This window comes from Didymella exigua (assembly GCF_010094145.1).
Source record: "Didymella exigua CBS 183.55 unplaced genomic scaffold M421scaffold_18, whole genome shotgun sequence".
NCBI lineage: Eukaryota > Fungi > Ascomycota > Dothideomycetes > Pleosporales > Didymellaceae > Didymella > Didymella exigua.
Window position 1 is genome coordinate 521554 of NW_022984792.1, and position 18669 is coordinate 540222.

The 18669-nt window shown below is 46.5% G+C and overlaps 2 protein-coding genes across 2 annotated transcripts; one reads left to right on the plus strand and one right to left on the minus strand.

Annotated features, from left to right (window-relative positions):
- Positions 1–1136, minus strand: M421DRAFT_394428 (X-Pro dipeptidyl-peptidase protein; the record flags this gene model as incomplete). The annotated part of the gene is made up of 2 exons (XM_033590062.1): positions 1–890; positions 1076–1136. The coding sequence occupies 2 exons, from the start codon at positions 1134–1136 to the stop codon at positions 1–3; spliced, it is 951 nt and encodes a 316-aa protein (XP_033447521.1).
- Positions 1137–15634: 14498 nt separating this feature from the next.
- M421DRAFT_66129 (uncharacterized protein) lies at positions 15635–15938 on the plus strand (the record flags this gene model as incomplete). Its single annotated transcript, XM_033596295.1, has 2 exons — positions 15635–15753; positions 15815–15938. 2 exons carry the CDS (start codon positions 15635–15637, stop codon positions 15936–15938), a joined length of 243 nt encoding a protein of 80 aa, XP_033447522.1.
- Between the last annotated feature and the right edge of the window lie 2731 nt (positions 15939–18669).

The following is an 18669-nucleotide window of genomic DNA, read 5'->3' on the forward strand; positions in this document are numbered from 1 at the left end:
TTACACAGTCTTTAATAGAGTGTTAGTCTCTTCAATAGTTGGGTTAACGTACTCCTCCTTGTCGTAAAAGTCGATATGGTAGGCATTGGGCCGGACTACCCGCTTGAGACCCTTGTTCTTTCCGCTGAGAAGTTCAAAGAGCCTGTCAGCATGCCACTTATTCGCTGACTCCTCGCCAACAACAATCAACAAAGGTTGCATAAGGAGAACATCTGCAAACACCCATGCATCCCAGCCCATAACAAAGGGAACAGAACGAAGAGCCATTTTGTTCTTAGAGTTGGGATGTTGTCTTCGTGATGTGAAATAGTACTCGTGTGTATCCAGCATATCGCGACCTGGGTTGTCGCCCTTGGGCGGGATAATGGGGATAGTGATTGCTTCGTTGGTTTGGGCCTCGGATTGGATACCGAGCGCGATCTGACCGAGGGCCGCAGCTGCATGTGCAGGGTCTCCTTTTTTATCAATTCCAAGACGAGCGCCATCGCCTCCGTTAACAGGATTGACGATGGCAACAGCCTTGAAACGGTGGTCACCCTTCGCTGCAGCTACCGCGTATCCTCCTCCTGCGCAGACGCCAACTACGAAGAGGCGACTAGCATCCACAGCATCCAGTCGTTCAAGGTAGTCCGCCACAGCAGACACGTCTGATGTTCTCACTGCAGGGTCTTCAAGGTAGCGGGGAAGGCCTTCCGAATCGCCTTGATGGGCTGCATCGTACGCAATCGCGATGTTACCCTGTTCGGATAGCTTTTTGGCGTAGATGCTGGCGCTTTGCTCTTTAACACCTCCACCCGGATGGATGACGACAACTCCCGGAGCTTTTCCGGAGATGGAGACTGGCTTGAAGAGCAGCCCGGCGAGCTTGATACAGCCCTTTGGAATACTGACTAGATTGTCGACATTTGGATCGAGTTTGAGTTAGGTTTGATGTCCTGGTAATGATCAAGGATGTGAAGAGAAGGAAGGTAGTTGAGTACGTAAAGCTTCTACAACTTCTATGTTACATCTAAGGGGAACAATGTTTTATCATTCTTGATAGCAGGAAGAAAGTCAGTGTACGGATGAAAGTGACGATGTCCTTTGTCGATCTGAGAGCAGTTCGAGCGAGAGTCTGGGTCAGTTAATTCTGGCATCCTTTCAGCGAGGATATTGGGGTGCCTTAGCCAAATTGGGCAAGCTCGGTTTTATGCGGAGAAGCCGTGTTCGATCTATACCTAGGCATGCGCTACGGGACAGATCCCGATAGTTAGCTTGCTTAACAGTGTAGATGCCAAGGCAGGCTCTGCTTGTTTTTCTCTTTGAATGGGTTTTCCACCCGGAGATAAGATGTATTCTGCTGCGGACGAACCACGGTCTACCTCAGTAAGCTAGCTTGAAGCGGACTAGTGCGCGAGAGAGAGACTAATGTTTGCGGACGAACCAAGATCAAAGCGAACTCAACATGGACTTTTTGCAACGGCGTTTGCTTTTATTCAGTAAGTCTCTCGAATAGAGGATATTTCCCAACACATTATATTGTTAGGTTGTCCTTTGACATTCCCACACCTTAAAGTTACTTCATTCCTTGTCCCGAGCATCTATCCCCAGTCAAAAGATACCGCAATGCATCTTATCCTTACTACCGGTAGCGCTACTGGCCTAGTTGGTGCCGCAGTGCTCGACAACATGCTTGCGCAGCAATCCATAAGTCGTATCTCTATACTCAGTCGACGTCCAGTTGCGATGGCAGAAGGACACGAAAAGGCCAAAGTAATCATACACAACAACAACTTTGGAGTTTAAAGCGAAGCGCTGCTTGATGAGTTGCGCGACGCAAAAGGATGTGTATGGGCACTGGGTGTGAGCCAGAATGACGTCGACAAGGAGTAAGTGGGATACGAGCGCCGTGTTACGATGCTCATCATAGCCTTACTGTGTTCGACATGCTGAATGTAAAGTGCAAGAAATATATCGAGATAACACATGACTATACACTTGAGGCTGCCAAGGCCTTCTCGACTTTGCACCCAGACTCACCTTTCACCTTTGTGTACGTCTCTGGCGAAGGCGCGACTCAATCACCAGTGATGTTGTCGCAGTGAGTGCAAGCAGTGCGCAAGGAATTGAAGGATTGAACTGAGGTTGTATTGTATGTAGCTATGGACTGTTGTTATAGGGGAATAGCGGTGAGGTGTAAAAGGAAAGGGCAGGGTGTACTACGTTGTACAGCAGTAGAGATATGAAACTGTGATACGTGGTACAAGAGAAAAGACTCCAAAACTGTGACACACCCCCTAGCTGCCGTAGGCTCAACAGTAGGGAGTTGACAACAGCTAATCAATATTGATTCAATAGATGATTGATAGCATCTAAGCTTTGTTGGTCTGACGTAGGCCTTTCAGGCGCTCAGTGATGTTGACGAGACTAAGTTGGCGGACAAACTCCGCGAACTTCTGCTTAGGTAGAATTTTTGTAAGTCCGTCAGCAGGCATATGATCAGTAGGTACCCATTTAACGTTAATGCGTGAGGCGGTGACCTCCTGTCAAATCCAGAGCTGGTGAATATCAACGTGTTTAACCTTTGTGTGAAGCTTGTCGTGCTCCTTTGTAACAATACCAACAGTCTGCTAGTTATCGCACCAGATCGTAGGCGTGCAGTCGAGCGTGAGGTTGATTCCAGCGAAAAATCGCATCCACTCTTCTATCTAGGAGGCGGCAAGAGAGAGCGAGAGTAGTTCAGATTCTGTAGTTGATTTTGTGACTGTGCGCTGTACAGTCGATTTCCAGTCAATCATAAGTCCTCCAAATTTGAAGGCGTAGCCTTGAGAGCTCCGGCGAGTCTCAGGCTCATCAGCGTATGAGGCGTCGGATGATCCAAAGAATAGAGGATCGCAGTATGTGGGATCGTCTGTGAGATACTCGGCCATGTCGTGCGTGCTGGCAGAGGCTTCAAGAGCGAGAGCCTTCGTGCTGAGCAGGTAGCGCCAGGTCTGGCGGATCTTTGAGACGTGAGACTGTCCTGGGTTGGTGAGGTGGCAGGCAAAGACGACGTGCGTTCGAGCGACGTCGGGTCTGCCCCAGACAGCAATATATGCAAGAGAACCAACAAGCTGCTGGTAGAGTTTTGTACGAGCAGTGTCAGTCTCCTCGGTAGACTGCGGTAGCCAGTTCTCCGTCAGTGGGACGTCTGGAGCCTTGCCTACAGCATCAATATTGAATCGAGCGCACACCTTGTCGATGAAAGCGTCTTGGACTAGCCAGGTCTTGTGCAGGGCTCAGTCGCGGACGATTCAGATGCCGAGAAACCAGGCAAGGTCTCCCATAGCTTTGATGTTGTAGAGGTTCACCAGGTCCTTCTCAAAAGACCTGTGGAGATGGGCGTTTGATCGATGGAACGCCATTACGATATCGTCAACGTAGACGAAAAGGATGAGCCAGCGGTTCGTGTATAAGCATGGGAAGCCGTCAACTGGCTTCAGTCCCAGCTTGACAAGCTCTCGACGTAGCTCATTGTACCATAGGATTGGTGACTCCTTCAGGCCGTACAAGGCGCGGAGCACGAGCATTATCTCGCCTTTGGTGTGGCGGAATGCCTCAGGTGTTTCAGCGTATATCTTACGCTCAGTTTTTGCGTTCAAGAAGGCAGTAGGAATGTTGTACTGCTTCAGTTCAAGATTAAAGTAATTGGCGATTGCGATAAGAGCGCGAAAGTTGCGGATGGTGAGTGTAGCAGCGTACGTATCGTCTAGCAGGGCTTGAAGGTCTCCTCGGACAACAAGTTGAGCCTTAAACTGTGAGATATACCCATCTCTGTCTGTCTTATAAGTGAAGACCCACATCAGTGGCAGTACCTCGCTGTCTGCAGTAGCCTTCGATTGCTCTGTGTGTCCAAAGACACCTTTAGCGCGTAGGTCTCGCCATTCAATCTCCATAGCGCGTCGAAATTGGTCGCCGAACATGTGCGTATTGAGCTGGTTTACTGACTTTGGCAGAGGCGGGAGCTGTGATTGATGGATTCGCGGTATTCCATCTGCTGTGGTATGTATTGGGTAGATCTCAGTTGAGAACGCTCGCAGATAGTCAACGAGAGGCTTAGTTCCCAGCGTTGCAGCGTAGGACTGGATCGCAAAGTTGTTTAGATCCCTTGGCTTTCGATTGCGCTTGCCAGAGACAATCAGGTTTGTATCAGTTGGATCAAGATTAACGTCCCGTGGCGCTCTCTCGCCTCGTCGGCGATAGCCCTTAGGAACTATATGTATTGTGTCGTCCTCCTCTAATAGTGTAGGAGTCGGAATTTGTTGTTAAGTTGATTCAGGTGCGTTGTTAGCCTCAAGTGCGTCGTCAGTCATTTCACCCCCCAACTGGGAGCCTCCAGCTCTCGAAGCTGAGGTCACAGGTGCTGTTTGGCGACGGCGTTGGTGAGCGGTTAATAGATCCTCAATGCTAACATCGTCGTTCTGTGGCATCTCTGGATATTCGAGTAGCTCGATCACCTCCTCGATCACTGGTGTAGAGGCGTAGCCATCCATTCCATCAAAGAAGAGCGTAGGCTCGAATACAACGTCGCGTGTGACGATAACAGTGTCCTTTGTAGGCAGCCATATACGGAAGATATTAGTGCCTTGGTAGCTAACAAGGTGGCCGATGAGAGTGCGCGATTCGAGCTTGTCAGCAGCTCTCAGATCGCGGTTGTAGACGTAGGCGCGACAGCCGATAGGCTTCATATGAGCGACGAGTGGCTTTCGTCCCCATACGACCTCGTACGGCGTCTTCCAGCCTAGTGCTTCGGTGGGCGTACGATTGAGGATGTATGCGGCGGTGCGATACATCTCATGCGCTAGAGTTTTGGGCAGGTGAGCGTGAATACGCATAGCGCGAGCTCGCTGAGTGAGGACTCCGCCTGCGCGCTCAATAAGCCCATTTGGCTCCTTTGTGCCAGCTGGTGCTGGCTCGTATAGCATGCCCAGCTCTTCTGTAGTGTTGATAAGATCGTTGCCAAATCCTTTCTCGTTGTCGCATTGGATGGCGACTACGTCCGCGTTGTACACACGTTGGATTCGACGGATCAAGGCCATGAACCAACGAGTAAGTGTTGGCTTGTCCTTTCGCTTGATTGTGGCGATCTCATGCCACTTCGAGTACTCGTCTATAGAGTGTAGGGCGTACTTGCTGCCGTCGATACACTCCTCTCCCACAGGGATGATGTAGATCAAGTCTATTGCAATTCGAAAGAACAGTCGTTGTGCGCGGCTCTCAGCCAGGCGTCTCGAGATAATGTGAGTCATTCGAGCTTCAGTGCAGGTCTGGCAGAGACAGTCTATGTGGTCTCCTGTCAGTTGGACGCCAGTGACGTTTGATTCAAGCTGGTCGACTGCCTTTCAACCTGGGTGGCCCCAAATTTGATGAGCAGCGCGTCGATCAACGACATTGGCAGGCTTTGGCGCGTACGACGGGCGATATGATGCCCCAAACATACTCAGCGGTGTGTTGAGAAGCGACAGCAGTGGTCGGCGTGATGGCTCAGCATCAATCAGCCAGTGTCCTCCATTGTATTCGAGTTGTGCGATAACGTTCGATGTCTGTCGCATGTAGAGGACGTCGCAGCCGGAGTCGAAGTGGATTGACTCTGTACGGCAGCGTGCGAGTCCTAAGACGCTTGTAAGGAAGCCTTCGACGTACGCGACGTGCGTTAGCTCCAGCTTTAGCTGTCCATGTGGTGTACGGACGACGAGTTCCATCGTTCCCCACGCGGTGATGAGGATACAGGTATTGCCAGCGTTGATAGAACGACGTTGTGGATTGTCACTCGTCCTCCTCCAGCCCTTCCATGCCTCTGTGTTGACGACGTGCGTATTGGATCCTGGATCAACAATCCATTGATTGCGTAATTCAGTCTGAGTGATTTCATCGACAGCCATTGTTGTAAGAGATCCTGTAGGCTCAGTGTGAGCGTCAATAGCAATAACGACCTCCTCATCGTGGTCAACTTGATTGTGCCTGTCGTGACTGTTGTGGCGGTTGTGGCTGTCGTGGCCGTCGTGCAGAGGCTTGAGCAATGGGCCAGTCGATATCACGAACGTTTCAGTGTTGACAGGTGGCTCGCCGTCATCAACTCGCAGTGATCCAGTGTTCTGAGGTTGGCGGGTTAACCATCTCGCAAGAGCAGTCTTGATGCGCGCGTTAATCTTAGAGTCCTTCCGCGCTTCCTCTACCTTGCGTACAGCCTCATCTGCAGGCTGATAGGTCTTCGGACGTGCTGGGTGGCGTGGATTCAGGATGAAGCAGTCAGTGTACCAATGCTGCTTCCCACATACGCAGGTAGGAATTGATCGTGCACCATCACGGTGACCGCGACCAGTCAATTAAGTCTCAGTCGGCTTCGTAATTCCGAGCTCAGCAGCAGAGACTGCCAGGCCTGTAGATTGAGGCTTCGTGCGGCGTAGGTATGTGGTCATCTCAGCGACGTATGTCTCAAGAGATGAGATCTCTGCAGTAGTGCCACGCGCTTCATGTTTGAAGATCTCGCGTAGGCAGGACGTAGCATATTCCTGATCCAGAGCCTTGCAGGCGATCAGAAAGTCCTCTTGCGGTCGGTTGCCGTCAGTTTCCGGCAGCGTGATTGATTTGCCTTGGGCGGTGATGTATACCCAGTCAGTGAGCCATTGCTCGATCTTCTTTGCAGCTCGTGGAGCAGTCTTGAGAGTGTTGTACTTGTCAGCAAGCTCGCGGCGGCGAGTTGCGTCGGTTGGGCAAAGGAACTTCTTAAGAGCAACCAGTCGGTCGTAGGGTGTCTCGTGATCCTTGATTAGGTGGATGTGGCGTACAGCAATCGTCTTGCTGATGTCCGTGTTCAGGTCGGCTAAGGCCTTCTTCTGGGTGCGGTACTCAGAGCGGCGGCGCTCCCATCGATCACATTCCCATCGGTAAGACTCTCGGTCGTCTGCAGTCAGGTCAGAGAGCCTAGTAGCTCCAGCCCGGTAGTCGATGAGTTGAGGCTCAGTAGCCTCCGTCAGCTCAGGGAGAAGCTCCCTAGCTACGTCAGGATTGATGTACTGCCAGAGACCGTAGCGGTTGGCAACGTCTCGGCGAATGAACAACCAGGTAAACCAGTCGTCAGGTGTGTTGAGTATAACAGTGACACGCGTCACTGCGGGATCAGACTCAGCAGCCATTGCAGAGGCTGTAGTCGTGTATGAATGGATCCAGGCAGAGATCCAGGCAATGTGCGTCGTGGGTGGACGCGGTAACAGGTGCGCTGTGGTAGACGCGGTATAGCAACGTGCGACTCAAGTAGAGTGACGATTGCAGCAGCAGGTGAGAACAATCCTAGGTTGCAGCCGGGCTCATAACTGTCGCAGTGAGTGCAAGCAGTGCGCAAGGAATTGAAGGATTGAACTGAGGTTGTATTGTATGTAGCTATGGACTGTTGTTATAGGGGAATAGCGGTGAGGTGTAAAAGGAAAGGGCAGGGTGTACTACGTTGTACAGCAGTAGAGATATGAAACTGTGATACGTGGTACAAGAGAAAAGACTCCAAAACCGTGACAGATGTTCACTCCGTTATTCGGACGTATAAAAGGGCAGATAGAATCAGCATTGCTCCAACTACACAAAGAGCGCCCTCAGTTCAAAGCTTACAATATATGCCCTGCAGCTGTTGATTGGAGAGAACATACTGAAATCCATGGTTTCGTTCCCAAGCAAGCATACACCAAGAACGTATTGTTTTCTGCTATCAATGCTGGATCCAAGAGTTAAATGACGCCTACAAAACCTATGGGCAAGATCATGACCGAACTTGCAATGTCGTCTGGCGCTCCTATACATGACAGCGACGTGGAAATGGAGGGACGACTGTCACGGTTTTGGAGTCTTTTCTCTTGTACCACGTATCACAGTTTCATATCTCTACTACTGTACAACATAGTACACCCTGCCCTTTCCTTTTACACCTTACCACTATTCCCCTATAATAACAGTCTATAGCTACATACAATACAACCTCAGTTTAATCCTTTAATTCCTTCTGCATATGCGCTGTTCCTACACCGCAACAGTTATAAGCCTAGCTGCAACCTAGGATTGTTCTTAACTGCTGCTGCAATTGTTACTCTGCTTAAGTCGCACGTTGCTTTACTGCGTCTACCACAACGCAGATTGCCTAGATCTACCTAAATCTAATCACACACAACTATAGCCTTAATAGTAGCTACTAAGTCTAATCCTGCAGTAACGCGTGTTACTGTCTTACTAAACACACTAGACAACTAGTTTACCTAGTTATTTATCCGCTAAGACGTTGCTAACTGCCACAGTCTCTAGCAGTATATCAACCCTAATATAGCGAGGGAGCTGCTCCCTGCGCTGACTGAGGCTGCTGAGCCTCAACTTATAGACTACAAGGCTGGAGCTACTAGGCTCTCTGACCTAACTGCAGATGACCAAGAGTCCTATTAATAGGAATGCGATCGATGGGAGCGCTGCCGCTCTGAATACCACACCTAGAAGAAGGCCTTGGCTGACTTGAACACAGACATTAGCAAGACAATTGCTGTACGCCACATCCACCTAATTAAGGATTACAAGACACCCTATAACTAACTAATCACTCTTAAGAAGTTCCTTTGCCTAACTAATGCAACTTGCCACCGTGAGCTTGCAGACAAATACAATGCTCTTAAGACTGCTCTACAAGCTGCAAAGAAGGTTAAGCAATGGCTTACTAACTAGGTGTACATCACCGCCTAGGGCAAATTAATTAAGCTGCCTGAAACTAAAGGCAACAGACCACGAGGACTTTCTAATCGCCTGCAAGGCACTTAATCAAGAATACGCCACGTCCTGCCTGCGCGAAATCCTCAAGCATGAAGCGCGAGGCACTACTGCAGATATCTCATCTCTTGAGACATACGTCGCTGAGATGACCACATATCTACGCCGCACGAAGCCTCACTCTACTGGCCTGGCAGTTTCTGCTGCGGAGCTTGGGATCACAACCCCAACCAAGACTCTATCAACAGGTCAAGGCCACTGTGATAGCGCACAACCAACACCTACCTGCATCTGTAGAAAGAAGCATTAGTACACTAATTGCTTTATTCTTAACATACGCTACCTAGAACGTTTAAAGAACTATTAGCCTGCAGCTAAGGCTGTACGCAAGGTTAAGGAAGCGTAGAAGGATCTAAAGATTAATGCACGTATTAAGACTGCTCTTAGGAAGTGGACAGCCTGCTAACCCTAGAGCGCTGGAGAATTACAAGTTAATAATAGCAAGCTACCTACCAACACTAACACGTTTGTGGTATTGACTAGCCTATCACTTACTTCACTTGGCTATGACGGTCACAACGATGACAGAGCTATCGCGATTGACGCTCTCACTGAGCCTATCAGAGCTCTCTCAACAATGGCTATTAATAACGCCACCTACACTAATCTACTTAACTAATAGATTGTTGACCCAGGGTCCAACACGTATGTGGTGAATACAGAGGCATAGAAAGGGTAGAAGAGGACAAGCAACAATCTAGAACGCCGTTCTGTTAGTGCTGGCAATAGCTGTATTCTTATTACAGCTTAGGGCACGATAGAACTTGTTGCCTGTACACCACACAGACAACTTGCGCTAAAGCTAACACACGTCGCCTATGTTGAAGGCTTCCTCACGAGCATTCTAGGACTTACTTACTGCTGTACAGAGTTAATCTACTTTAACTCTGGCTGCAACGTCCTCTACATGCATAAGCTAACTAACGTTGTTACGCAACTTAAATACACTAGAGGACACTAGCTAATTAATGCTAAGCTATTATGCTAACTACTGCTATTGCTTCTCTAATCACCTCTAAGTACGTTTAGGGCATCATATTGCCTGTTGTACGCACTAAAGCCCACCAATGTTGTTAATTAAAGCGCTGCTCACTAGATCTAGGGCCATCCTGGCCACAAGGCAGTCAATCAGCTAGAGCTAAATGTCACTAGAGTTCAGCTAATAGGAGACTACATGGAATGTCTCTGTCAGACATGTATTGAAGCTCGCATGACACACGTCATCTTAAGGCGCCCAGCTGAGAGCTGTGCACAACAAACATTCTATTAAATTGCGATAGACCTAATCTATATTATCCCTGTAGGAGAGGAGTGTATTAACAGCAGCAAGTACGCCCTCTACTCTATAGACGAATACTTAAAGTGGCATGAAATAGCCACAATTAAGCGAAAGGACAAGCCAACGCTTACACGCTAGTTTATGGCCTTAATCCGTTGCATTTAACGCGTGTACAACGCCAACGTAGTCGCTATCTAATGCAATAATAAGAAGGGATTTAGTAACAATCTCATCAACACTACAGAGGAGCTAGGCATGCTATACGAGCCAGCACCAGCTGGCACAAAGGAGCCAAATGGGCTTATTAAGCGCGCAGGCGGAGTCCTCACTCAGCGAGCTCGCGCTCTGCGTATTCACGCTCACCTGCCCAAAACTCTAGCGCATGAAATGTATCGCACCGCCGCATACATCCTCAATCGTACGCCCACTAAAGCACTAGGCTGGAAGACGCTGTACGAGGTTGTATAGGGACGAAAGCCACTCATCGCTCATATGAAGCCTATCGGCTGTCGCGCCTACGTCTACAACCACGATCTGAGAGCTGCTGACAAGCTCAAATCGCGCACTGTCATTGGCCACCTTGTTAGCTACTAAGGCACTAATATCTTCTGTATATGGCTGCCTACAAAGGACACTGTTATCGTCACACGCAACGTTGTATTTAAACCTACGCTCTTCTTTAATAGAATAGATAGCTACGCCTCTACACTAGTAATTAAGGAGGTAATTAAGCTACTTAAATATCTAGAAATGTCACAGGACAACAATATTAGCATTAAGGACCTGTTAACTACTTGTCAGCGCAATTATTAAACAGCACCTGTGACCTTAGCTATGAGAGCTGAAGACTCCTAGGTGGGGGGTAAGAAGAATAACAACGTACCTGAATCTAACAACGCACCTGAATCTGACGTTGCACCCAATTCTAATACTAGTGCTAGCAGAACTAAGGGTAGCTATGCAACAATATTGCAACGTTGTTTTAAGTTTATTAAATATAGGCACTTAGTGTTTTAGCTGTTAGCAATATTAGCGCGGAATTAGGGCTGTTGGGCGCAAATTGGGACTGTTGGGGCCGTTGAACGGCCGTTGCACGACCATGCCACGACTGTCAGCAACAGCCAGTCTGGGCCGGATTTCGAAAAACTTTTCCCGATGTAGGCACGCACCTTACTAGAACCTCTTCACAACGCGATTGCAAGCCTAACATAATAAGGATAACTTGTACTAAGGAGGAGGTGATTGTCTAGCATGTATTAAAGCTAGATAAGCGAGGATACCTACCCTAGCTTGTTGATGTAGGGGATATGGCCAAATCTCTACTTGCTGAGCGCCACTATGTAACGGGCTAGGCCCGATGGTAGCGCCTCGGCGCTCGCCGGTCTCGGCCAACCTCCGAGAGGAGGTGCCTGCCCAGCTGTACCCCCAGTCAGGAGGTCCCAATCTTGACTAATTGTGTAACCTCCACACAGAGGACATAAAAGTCTGCAGACCTCTGCCTACAGCTACTCCTTAATAAATCTATTTAATTTATACTTATAAATAGCCTATAGAGGCTAGCTCCTTATATTTAGATTTATTTATCCTCTTTATTTATTTATTTATTTATTTATTAAGTATCTGTAAGGAACCACTTATAATAAGCAAAAATGCTAATGCTGTTGTAGGGCACCTTATTAAATATAGAATTAAACTCTACTTAAGTACTAACTCCTAATTAGATGTTTGCACAGAATTACAACACTACGCAAGCACTCTAGTACCTGTAGAATAGCTAGAGACTATTTACAAACGCGCTCTAACTCTGTTAGCCACTTACTTAGCCTAGGCCGCCCTGCCTAAAGATATAGTTAGGTTGCTAGAGGTTAAACAGCTAACAACTAGACCTCTAAACCCTCTACAAATACCTTAGCAATCCTAAATAATAGTTAATATAATAAATAAATATATATAACAGGCTATCTAAGTAGGCATATAGGTGTACAAGGACAAGGAAAAGTAGAGATTAGCAACAGCTAATATCTCTCCTGCCCTAATAATAGCTACTACTATAACCTAGTTAGGCTTTACAAAGCTTAAGCTTCCTAATATAGAGAATTTAATAGTAACTGCTAGCTCTATTAGATATTTAAGTCCTAGATAATAGATAAGCTTACTTCTATAGGAGAATATTAATTAATCCTAGGTATAGTATATATATTTAACTAATTAGAAGGGCAAGCTACCTAGATTAGTCTATCCTAGAAATCCTACTACCTATTAGGATTAACTATAGAATTCTAGAGCTTTCTTAATAAATAATACTAAGATACCTAGTTTAAAGAAAGATCTTATTAGAAGCTATAGATAATTAAAATAAAGAAAAATAGATAAAGCCTTAAAGCCTTTAATATAGATTTTGTCTAGCTAGCCTTTAATACTAGAGAAGAAAAAAATAAATAGAACCTTAAGATAAGGTATATATCTACTATCTATAGTAACCTTTAGGATAAGATAGTATCTATAGAAGTCCTTAAAGAATAGGAACTTTAGACCCTTATAGTATAAGTCTTAAAAGTAGAGACTAACCTAAGATAAGTTAAGACTTATACCTATAATATATTATTTAGATAATAACCTAGAAGGAAGGACAACAATAAGATAGACTAGGAACCTACAAAAGTTTATGCTGTGCGTGTAGACAACAACAATAACAACAACAACAACAACAAACGTGAACAAGCTGAATAGAAACCACAAGAGGTCCTTAATAGGCGAAGGGCTAACAACTAGTGCCTCTAGTGTGGCAGAGACGGCCACTACGTTAACTGATGCAAGCTAGCCCTAGCTAGACTACTAGGTACTGTACAGGTCAGCGCAGCTGCCACAACAAACAGTGTGGAGGAATACTCAGACTTGAATAATTCTAATTTAGAAAACTAGAACCTCCTGTCCTAAGTTATAAACAGGGGTTAATTAGTAAGATTAACTAGGATAGCAAGTTATTCTAGTAGTTCTATTAGTAATAGCTAGATAGTAAACCTATCTTGTTATATGTTTTAATAGATAATAAGACTATAGCACATATACTATTTAATACTAGGTGCTTAACTTATAGAATTATCTCTTTAAGCTTTGTAATATAAAATAACCTTAGGCGCATCTCTATACTAAGAAAACAAGTTATTAGTATAGCTAGCAAGATAACCTAGCTAAAGAAAGTAGTTAGGATAATAATTAATATTAATAGCTATATTAAATAGATGTTTGTATATATCCTTAAAGGAGAAAATAAATACAACCTAATCTTAGGCTGCCTATAGATAGATAAGCACAAAGTAACCCTAGCGCTAGCTAAGAAGTTACTGTTTATCTACTTGTCTATAATAAGGGTGCAGAGTAAAGAAGGCATTAGACTAGAGCTAGTACTACAGTAGGTTAGCCTAGAGCTATACAGGGCACTACAAAAGTAGTTAAAGAAAGATTCTTTAATAGAAATCTTCTCTACTTCTATAGCAGACATACAGAAAGCCTTAAAAAAAAAGGCCTCTAGGGACCCTTATGCCCTCCTCCCTAACTACCTAAAGGAGGAGTTCTAGATATTTATAAAGGAAGAAGTAGACAAACTAGCTCTATATAGAGGAGCAGATATTAACTATACTATTAAGCTTATTAAGCAGGACAGCAAACTAGCAATAATCCCTTAGGGACCCCTATACAACATGTCTAGAGAAGAACTCTTAGTCCTCTGCTAACAACTAACTAGCTACCTAGACAGAGGCTTTATTTGTGTAAGCAAATCTAGCGCCTTAGCGCTTGTTCTATTTGCCTAGAAACCTAGCAGAGGTCTCTAATTTTGTGTTAACTACTAGGCACTTAACATAATTATAAAAAAAGACTAGTACCCCCTACTACTAATCTATAAAACCCTATTATAAATCTTAAAGGCTAAATAGTTTTGTCAGATGCTCGTACTGTTAGCCAGAGTATGTGCTTAACGAGATCTAGGTGGTATGATGATTTATTGATGATCGTGGCGATCGTGTCTCTGCCGTGGCGTCGTGCTGGTTGCTACAGGATTGAAGTGGGGGGGGAATTAGCGCTGTTCGCGGCCGCCGGTGAGGGTCTAGAACATTTCTAGTTAACGTAAACCATCACCGAGCCGGCCATATCACCGAGCCGGCCACTTTTCCTTGGCACAACCAACTTTCTCCTCATCAAACAATGCCTCAACAACACAACGCAATTGCTATTCAAGAAGAAGGTAGAGTTAATCTTGCCCTTCAAGCCTATACGTTTGGCCAATTTAAGACCCTCTGGCGCGCTGCAGCAGCTTTTAACGTCAAACACCAGAGGCTCTCTAACTGACTCCACAGAATCACTCCACGCGCTCAAACCCAACCAAATTGCCAGAAGCTTACTACCACCGAAGAGCAGACGATTATCCAATATATACTTGACCTTGATTCGCGAGGATTTGCGCCCCGGCTGTGCGAGGTGGCAGATATAGCTGATAAACTGCTGGCTGTACGCGGTGGCAAGCCTGTTGGCAAGTGCTGGCCTGAGCGCTTTGTAACGCGTTCAGATGAGCTTAAAATGGCCTTCAATCGAGCCAAGGATAGGCAGAGGATACTCCAGGAAGACCCAGAGATAATTGGCGCGTGGTTCACGCTGGTAGAGGAGACCAAAGCCAAGTATGGTGTCCATGACGATGACATCCACAACTTTGATGAGACAGGCTTCCAGATGGGCGTAATTGGGTCTATGAAGGTTGTTACAGGCGCAGAGAGACGTGCAAGGCCTGATCTGATCCAACCAGGCGACCGCGAGTGGGTTACAGTGATCCAGAGCGTGTGCGCTGCTGGGTACGTGACCCCGCCCTTTATTATCTACAAGGGACGCGTCCACATCTCTGCGTGGTACGAGGAGACCTCAATACCGCGCAATTGGAAGCTCTTAGTCTCTGAGAACGGCTGGACCAACAACGCGCTTGGTCTAGAGTGGTTGAAGCACTTTGACGCGCATACAAAGGCGCGTCAGGTGGGGGGGTACCAGCTGCTCATTTTGGACGGCCATGAGAGCCACCTCAACCAGGATTTCAAGGACTACTGCCTTGAGCACAAGATCCTGACCCTCTGCATGCCTCCCCATTCGTCGCACATCCTCCAGCCGCTTGATGTAGTCTGCTTTTCGCCGCTAAAGCGCAAGTACTCGCAGCGCGTCAGAGACTTGGCACGCCGCCGCGTCTTCCACATCAACAAGGAAGGCTTCCTGCCCGCCTTTAGGGACGCGTTTTTAGACGTGTTTACGAAGGAGAACTGTCAAAAGGCCTTTGAGGCATCTGGGCTAGTCCCTATCAACGCGCAGGTTGTGTTAGATTGCCTTGAAGTGCGGCTGCGGACCCCACCAGAACCCCTCCTCCCAGAGACGCCGTGGCAGTCAAAGACTCCAAGCAATACCCATGAGTTTCAATCTCAATCAAAGCTAATACGCGACTCCTTCACTCGGTCACTAGTAACAGCCCAGGCTGGCTTCTCCCAGCTTATAAAAGGTGGTGAGCTAATGCTGCATGAAAATGCGCTTCAACGTGCTCAGATCCATGAGCTTGAAGAGCAGTTAGCAGAGATAACTAAGCGGAAATCACGCAAAAGGAAGCGGATCCAGCAGGGTGGTACTATGGAGTATGGGACTGCAGCAGCGCAGGTAGCTGTAGAGGCGTCTGTAGCTGCTGAGCGGTCAAAGAAGAGTTGTGGTGGTGGTGATCAAGAAAGAGCCCAACCAGCTCTACGGCGCTGTGGGAACTGTAGCAAGACTGGGCACAACGCGCGAACGTGTAAAAAGGATACAGAGGCATCTTCTGAATTAGATGTAAGTACAATGTACGCGTGCTCCTTGTTTAATAGTGATAAAATTGAAGATGCGTAAGATAAGTTGGTTGTGCCAAGGAAAAGTGGCTGGCTCGGTGATATGGCCGGCTCGGTGATGGTTTACGTTACTAAAAATAGAGAACAGCATATCTTAAGAACAAGAGGAGATACAGGCTTCGTACGCCCACCATTCTAATCCTCTCTTCTTGGAGATTACAGTAGCAATGCTTAGGTAAGCATAGCGCTATACATAAGAGGGAAATGCGCTAGTGAAAGATTATAAGAACAAAGTCTTATAACTTTACAACAAATACTAACATATTATTAAGGCTAACTAAGCTATTAATAACAGGCTAGAAGGCATTTAAGGAAGCCCTTAAGTGCTATAAAGTACTCCTTAAATAATATAAGAATAATTAATATAAATATAACAAGGAGGAAGTAAGCCTTTAGTATATTATTATGTTTATCTAGTTAACTATATTACTATATCAACTACACACATGCTGTCTTCCTAAGAAACTACTACAATAGTAGATTATAGACCTATAACTTACTATTAGGGTTAATAAATAAATTAAACAAGAATAAGACTAAGATAGATAACCTGTTTTATCAGTGAGCGCCCCACCTCAGTGAGCGCCCCACAAACACCAGCGAGGCGTACGCGCAGCGACGTAGCTTAGCACCACAACACAAATTTTGTACTCTTGCAATAGTATAGTATTATTTAGAAGTGTTGCTGTTATTTATATCCTTAATTTCTACCTTGTAGGTGCAAGAGTTATGCCTAATCTCACTACAACAGCTGCAGCGTTGCCCTGCGCGCACCCTCTTTGCTAGCTCCTTACCCTCCTCACATCTGCCACCCTCCCTTTTAGTAATTAAGTCTAATACCTTGCTAACTATTAATGTCTCCTCTGCCTGTACGTAGCGTCTCTTGCAACTTTTACACTTTGTTGCTACTTTAGTAGTAGTATTAAGGCGCACTATCTCTGCGCGTATTAACACTATCTGTAACGGGCTAGGCCCGATGGTAGCGCCTCGGCGCTCGCCGGCCTCGGCCAACCTCCGAGAGGAGGTGCCTGCCCAGCTGTACCCCCAGTCAGGAGGTCCCAATCTTGACTAATTGTGTAACCTCCACAGAGAGGACATAAAAGTCTGCAGACCTCTGCCTGCAGCTACTCCTTAACAAATATATTTAATTTATACTTGTAAATAACGTACTCCACAAGCGAGCTGGCCACCCAAGCGAGCTGGCCACTTTTGCCAAGACCACACCGAACTTCACTCTCCCTGTAATGCCTCAACGCAACAACGTAAAAAAGCCTTCAAATGAAACACATATACAGCTTGCCCTCTAGGCTATCCAGCAAGACGCGACACTAAGCGTGCGACGTGCTGCAGCAATATACCAGGTCTCTTGAAGCACCCTAGGCACGCGCCTTACTAGAACCTCTTCACAACGCGATTGCAAGCCCAACATGATAAGGATGACTAGTACTAAGGAGGAGGTGATTGTCCAGCATGTATTGAAGCTAGACGAGCGAGGATACCCACCCCGGCTTGCTGATGTAGAGGATATGGCCAATTCTCTGCTTGCTAAGCGCCACCAGCCCTACATTGGCAAGAACTAGGCTGCCAACTTTGTAAAACGTCGGCTAGAGCTCAAAGTCAAATTTAATTGCAAGTATGACTATAAGAGAGCTCTGTGTAAGGATCCTAAGGTAATTAGGGACTAGTTCTAACTAGTAGAGAATACTAAAGCTAAGTATAGTATACAAGATAAAGACACCTATAACTTTAACAAGTCTAGCTTTATAATAGGCGTTATATTAACAGGAGCTGTTGTTACAGGCTCTAAGCGTTAAGGGAGACTAAAGGCAGTGCAGCAGGGCGACTAAGAGTGGACTAGTATCATCCAAGGCATCTGCGCGAAGGGCTGGTCTATCCCACCCTTTATTATCTTCTCTAGCAAGCACCACCTCTCTGCTTGGTATAAGGAGCCTAGTATACCTAACAACTAGGTTCTTAATGTCTCTAACAACAGCTAGACTAACAAAAAGCTTAGAGTTAAGTGGTTAAAGCACTTTGATGAGCACACAAAGGCGCGCACTGTTAGCAGCCATCGGCTGCTTATTCTGGACGGCCACGAGAGCCACAACTCAGTCAAATTCCACCAGTACTGCAAGGAACACAAGATTATTACCCTGTGTATGCCTCCACACTCGTCGCACCTACTGCAGCCACTTGACGTAGGCTGTTTTGCCCTGTTGAAGAAGGCCTATGGCCGCCAAGCCAAGCGGCTGATGCGCAGCAAGATTACTCGCATCACCAAACTTAAGTTCTTGCCATGCTTCAAAGCGGCTTTTGACGCCTCAATCACAGAGAGCAATATCTAGGGGGGATTTAGAGGTGCTGGCCTAGTCCTACTTAACCTAGAGGCTGTGCTATTAAAGCTTAAAGTACAGCTACGCACGCTAATGCCACCTACTGTAGACAACAGTACGTGGGAGTCTAAAACACTAAGCAACACCCTAGAATTTAGGTCTTAATTAAAGCTAATTTAAGAGAGGATTTAGGGACACGCTAATAGCTTGCCAATATCTATAGTTAATACTCTTAATTAGCTCACTAAAGGCGCAGAGCTGATAGTGCATTCACTAGTTTTAGTGCGCAACCAGGTTGCTGACCTACAGGCAGCCAACGAGGCTGCCACACGTTGTAAAT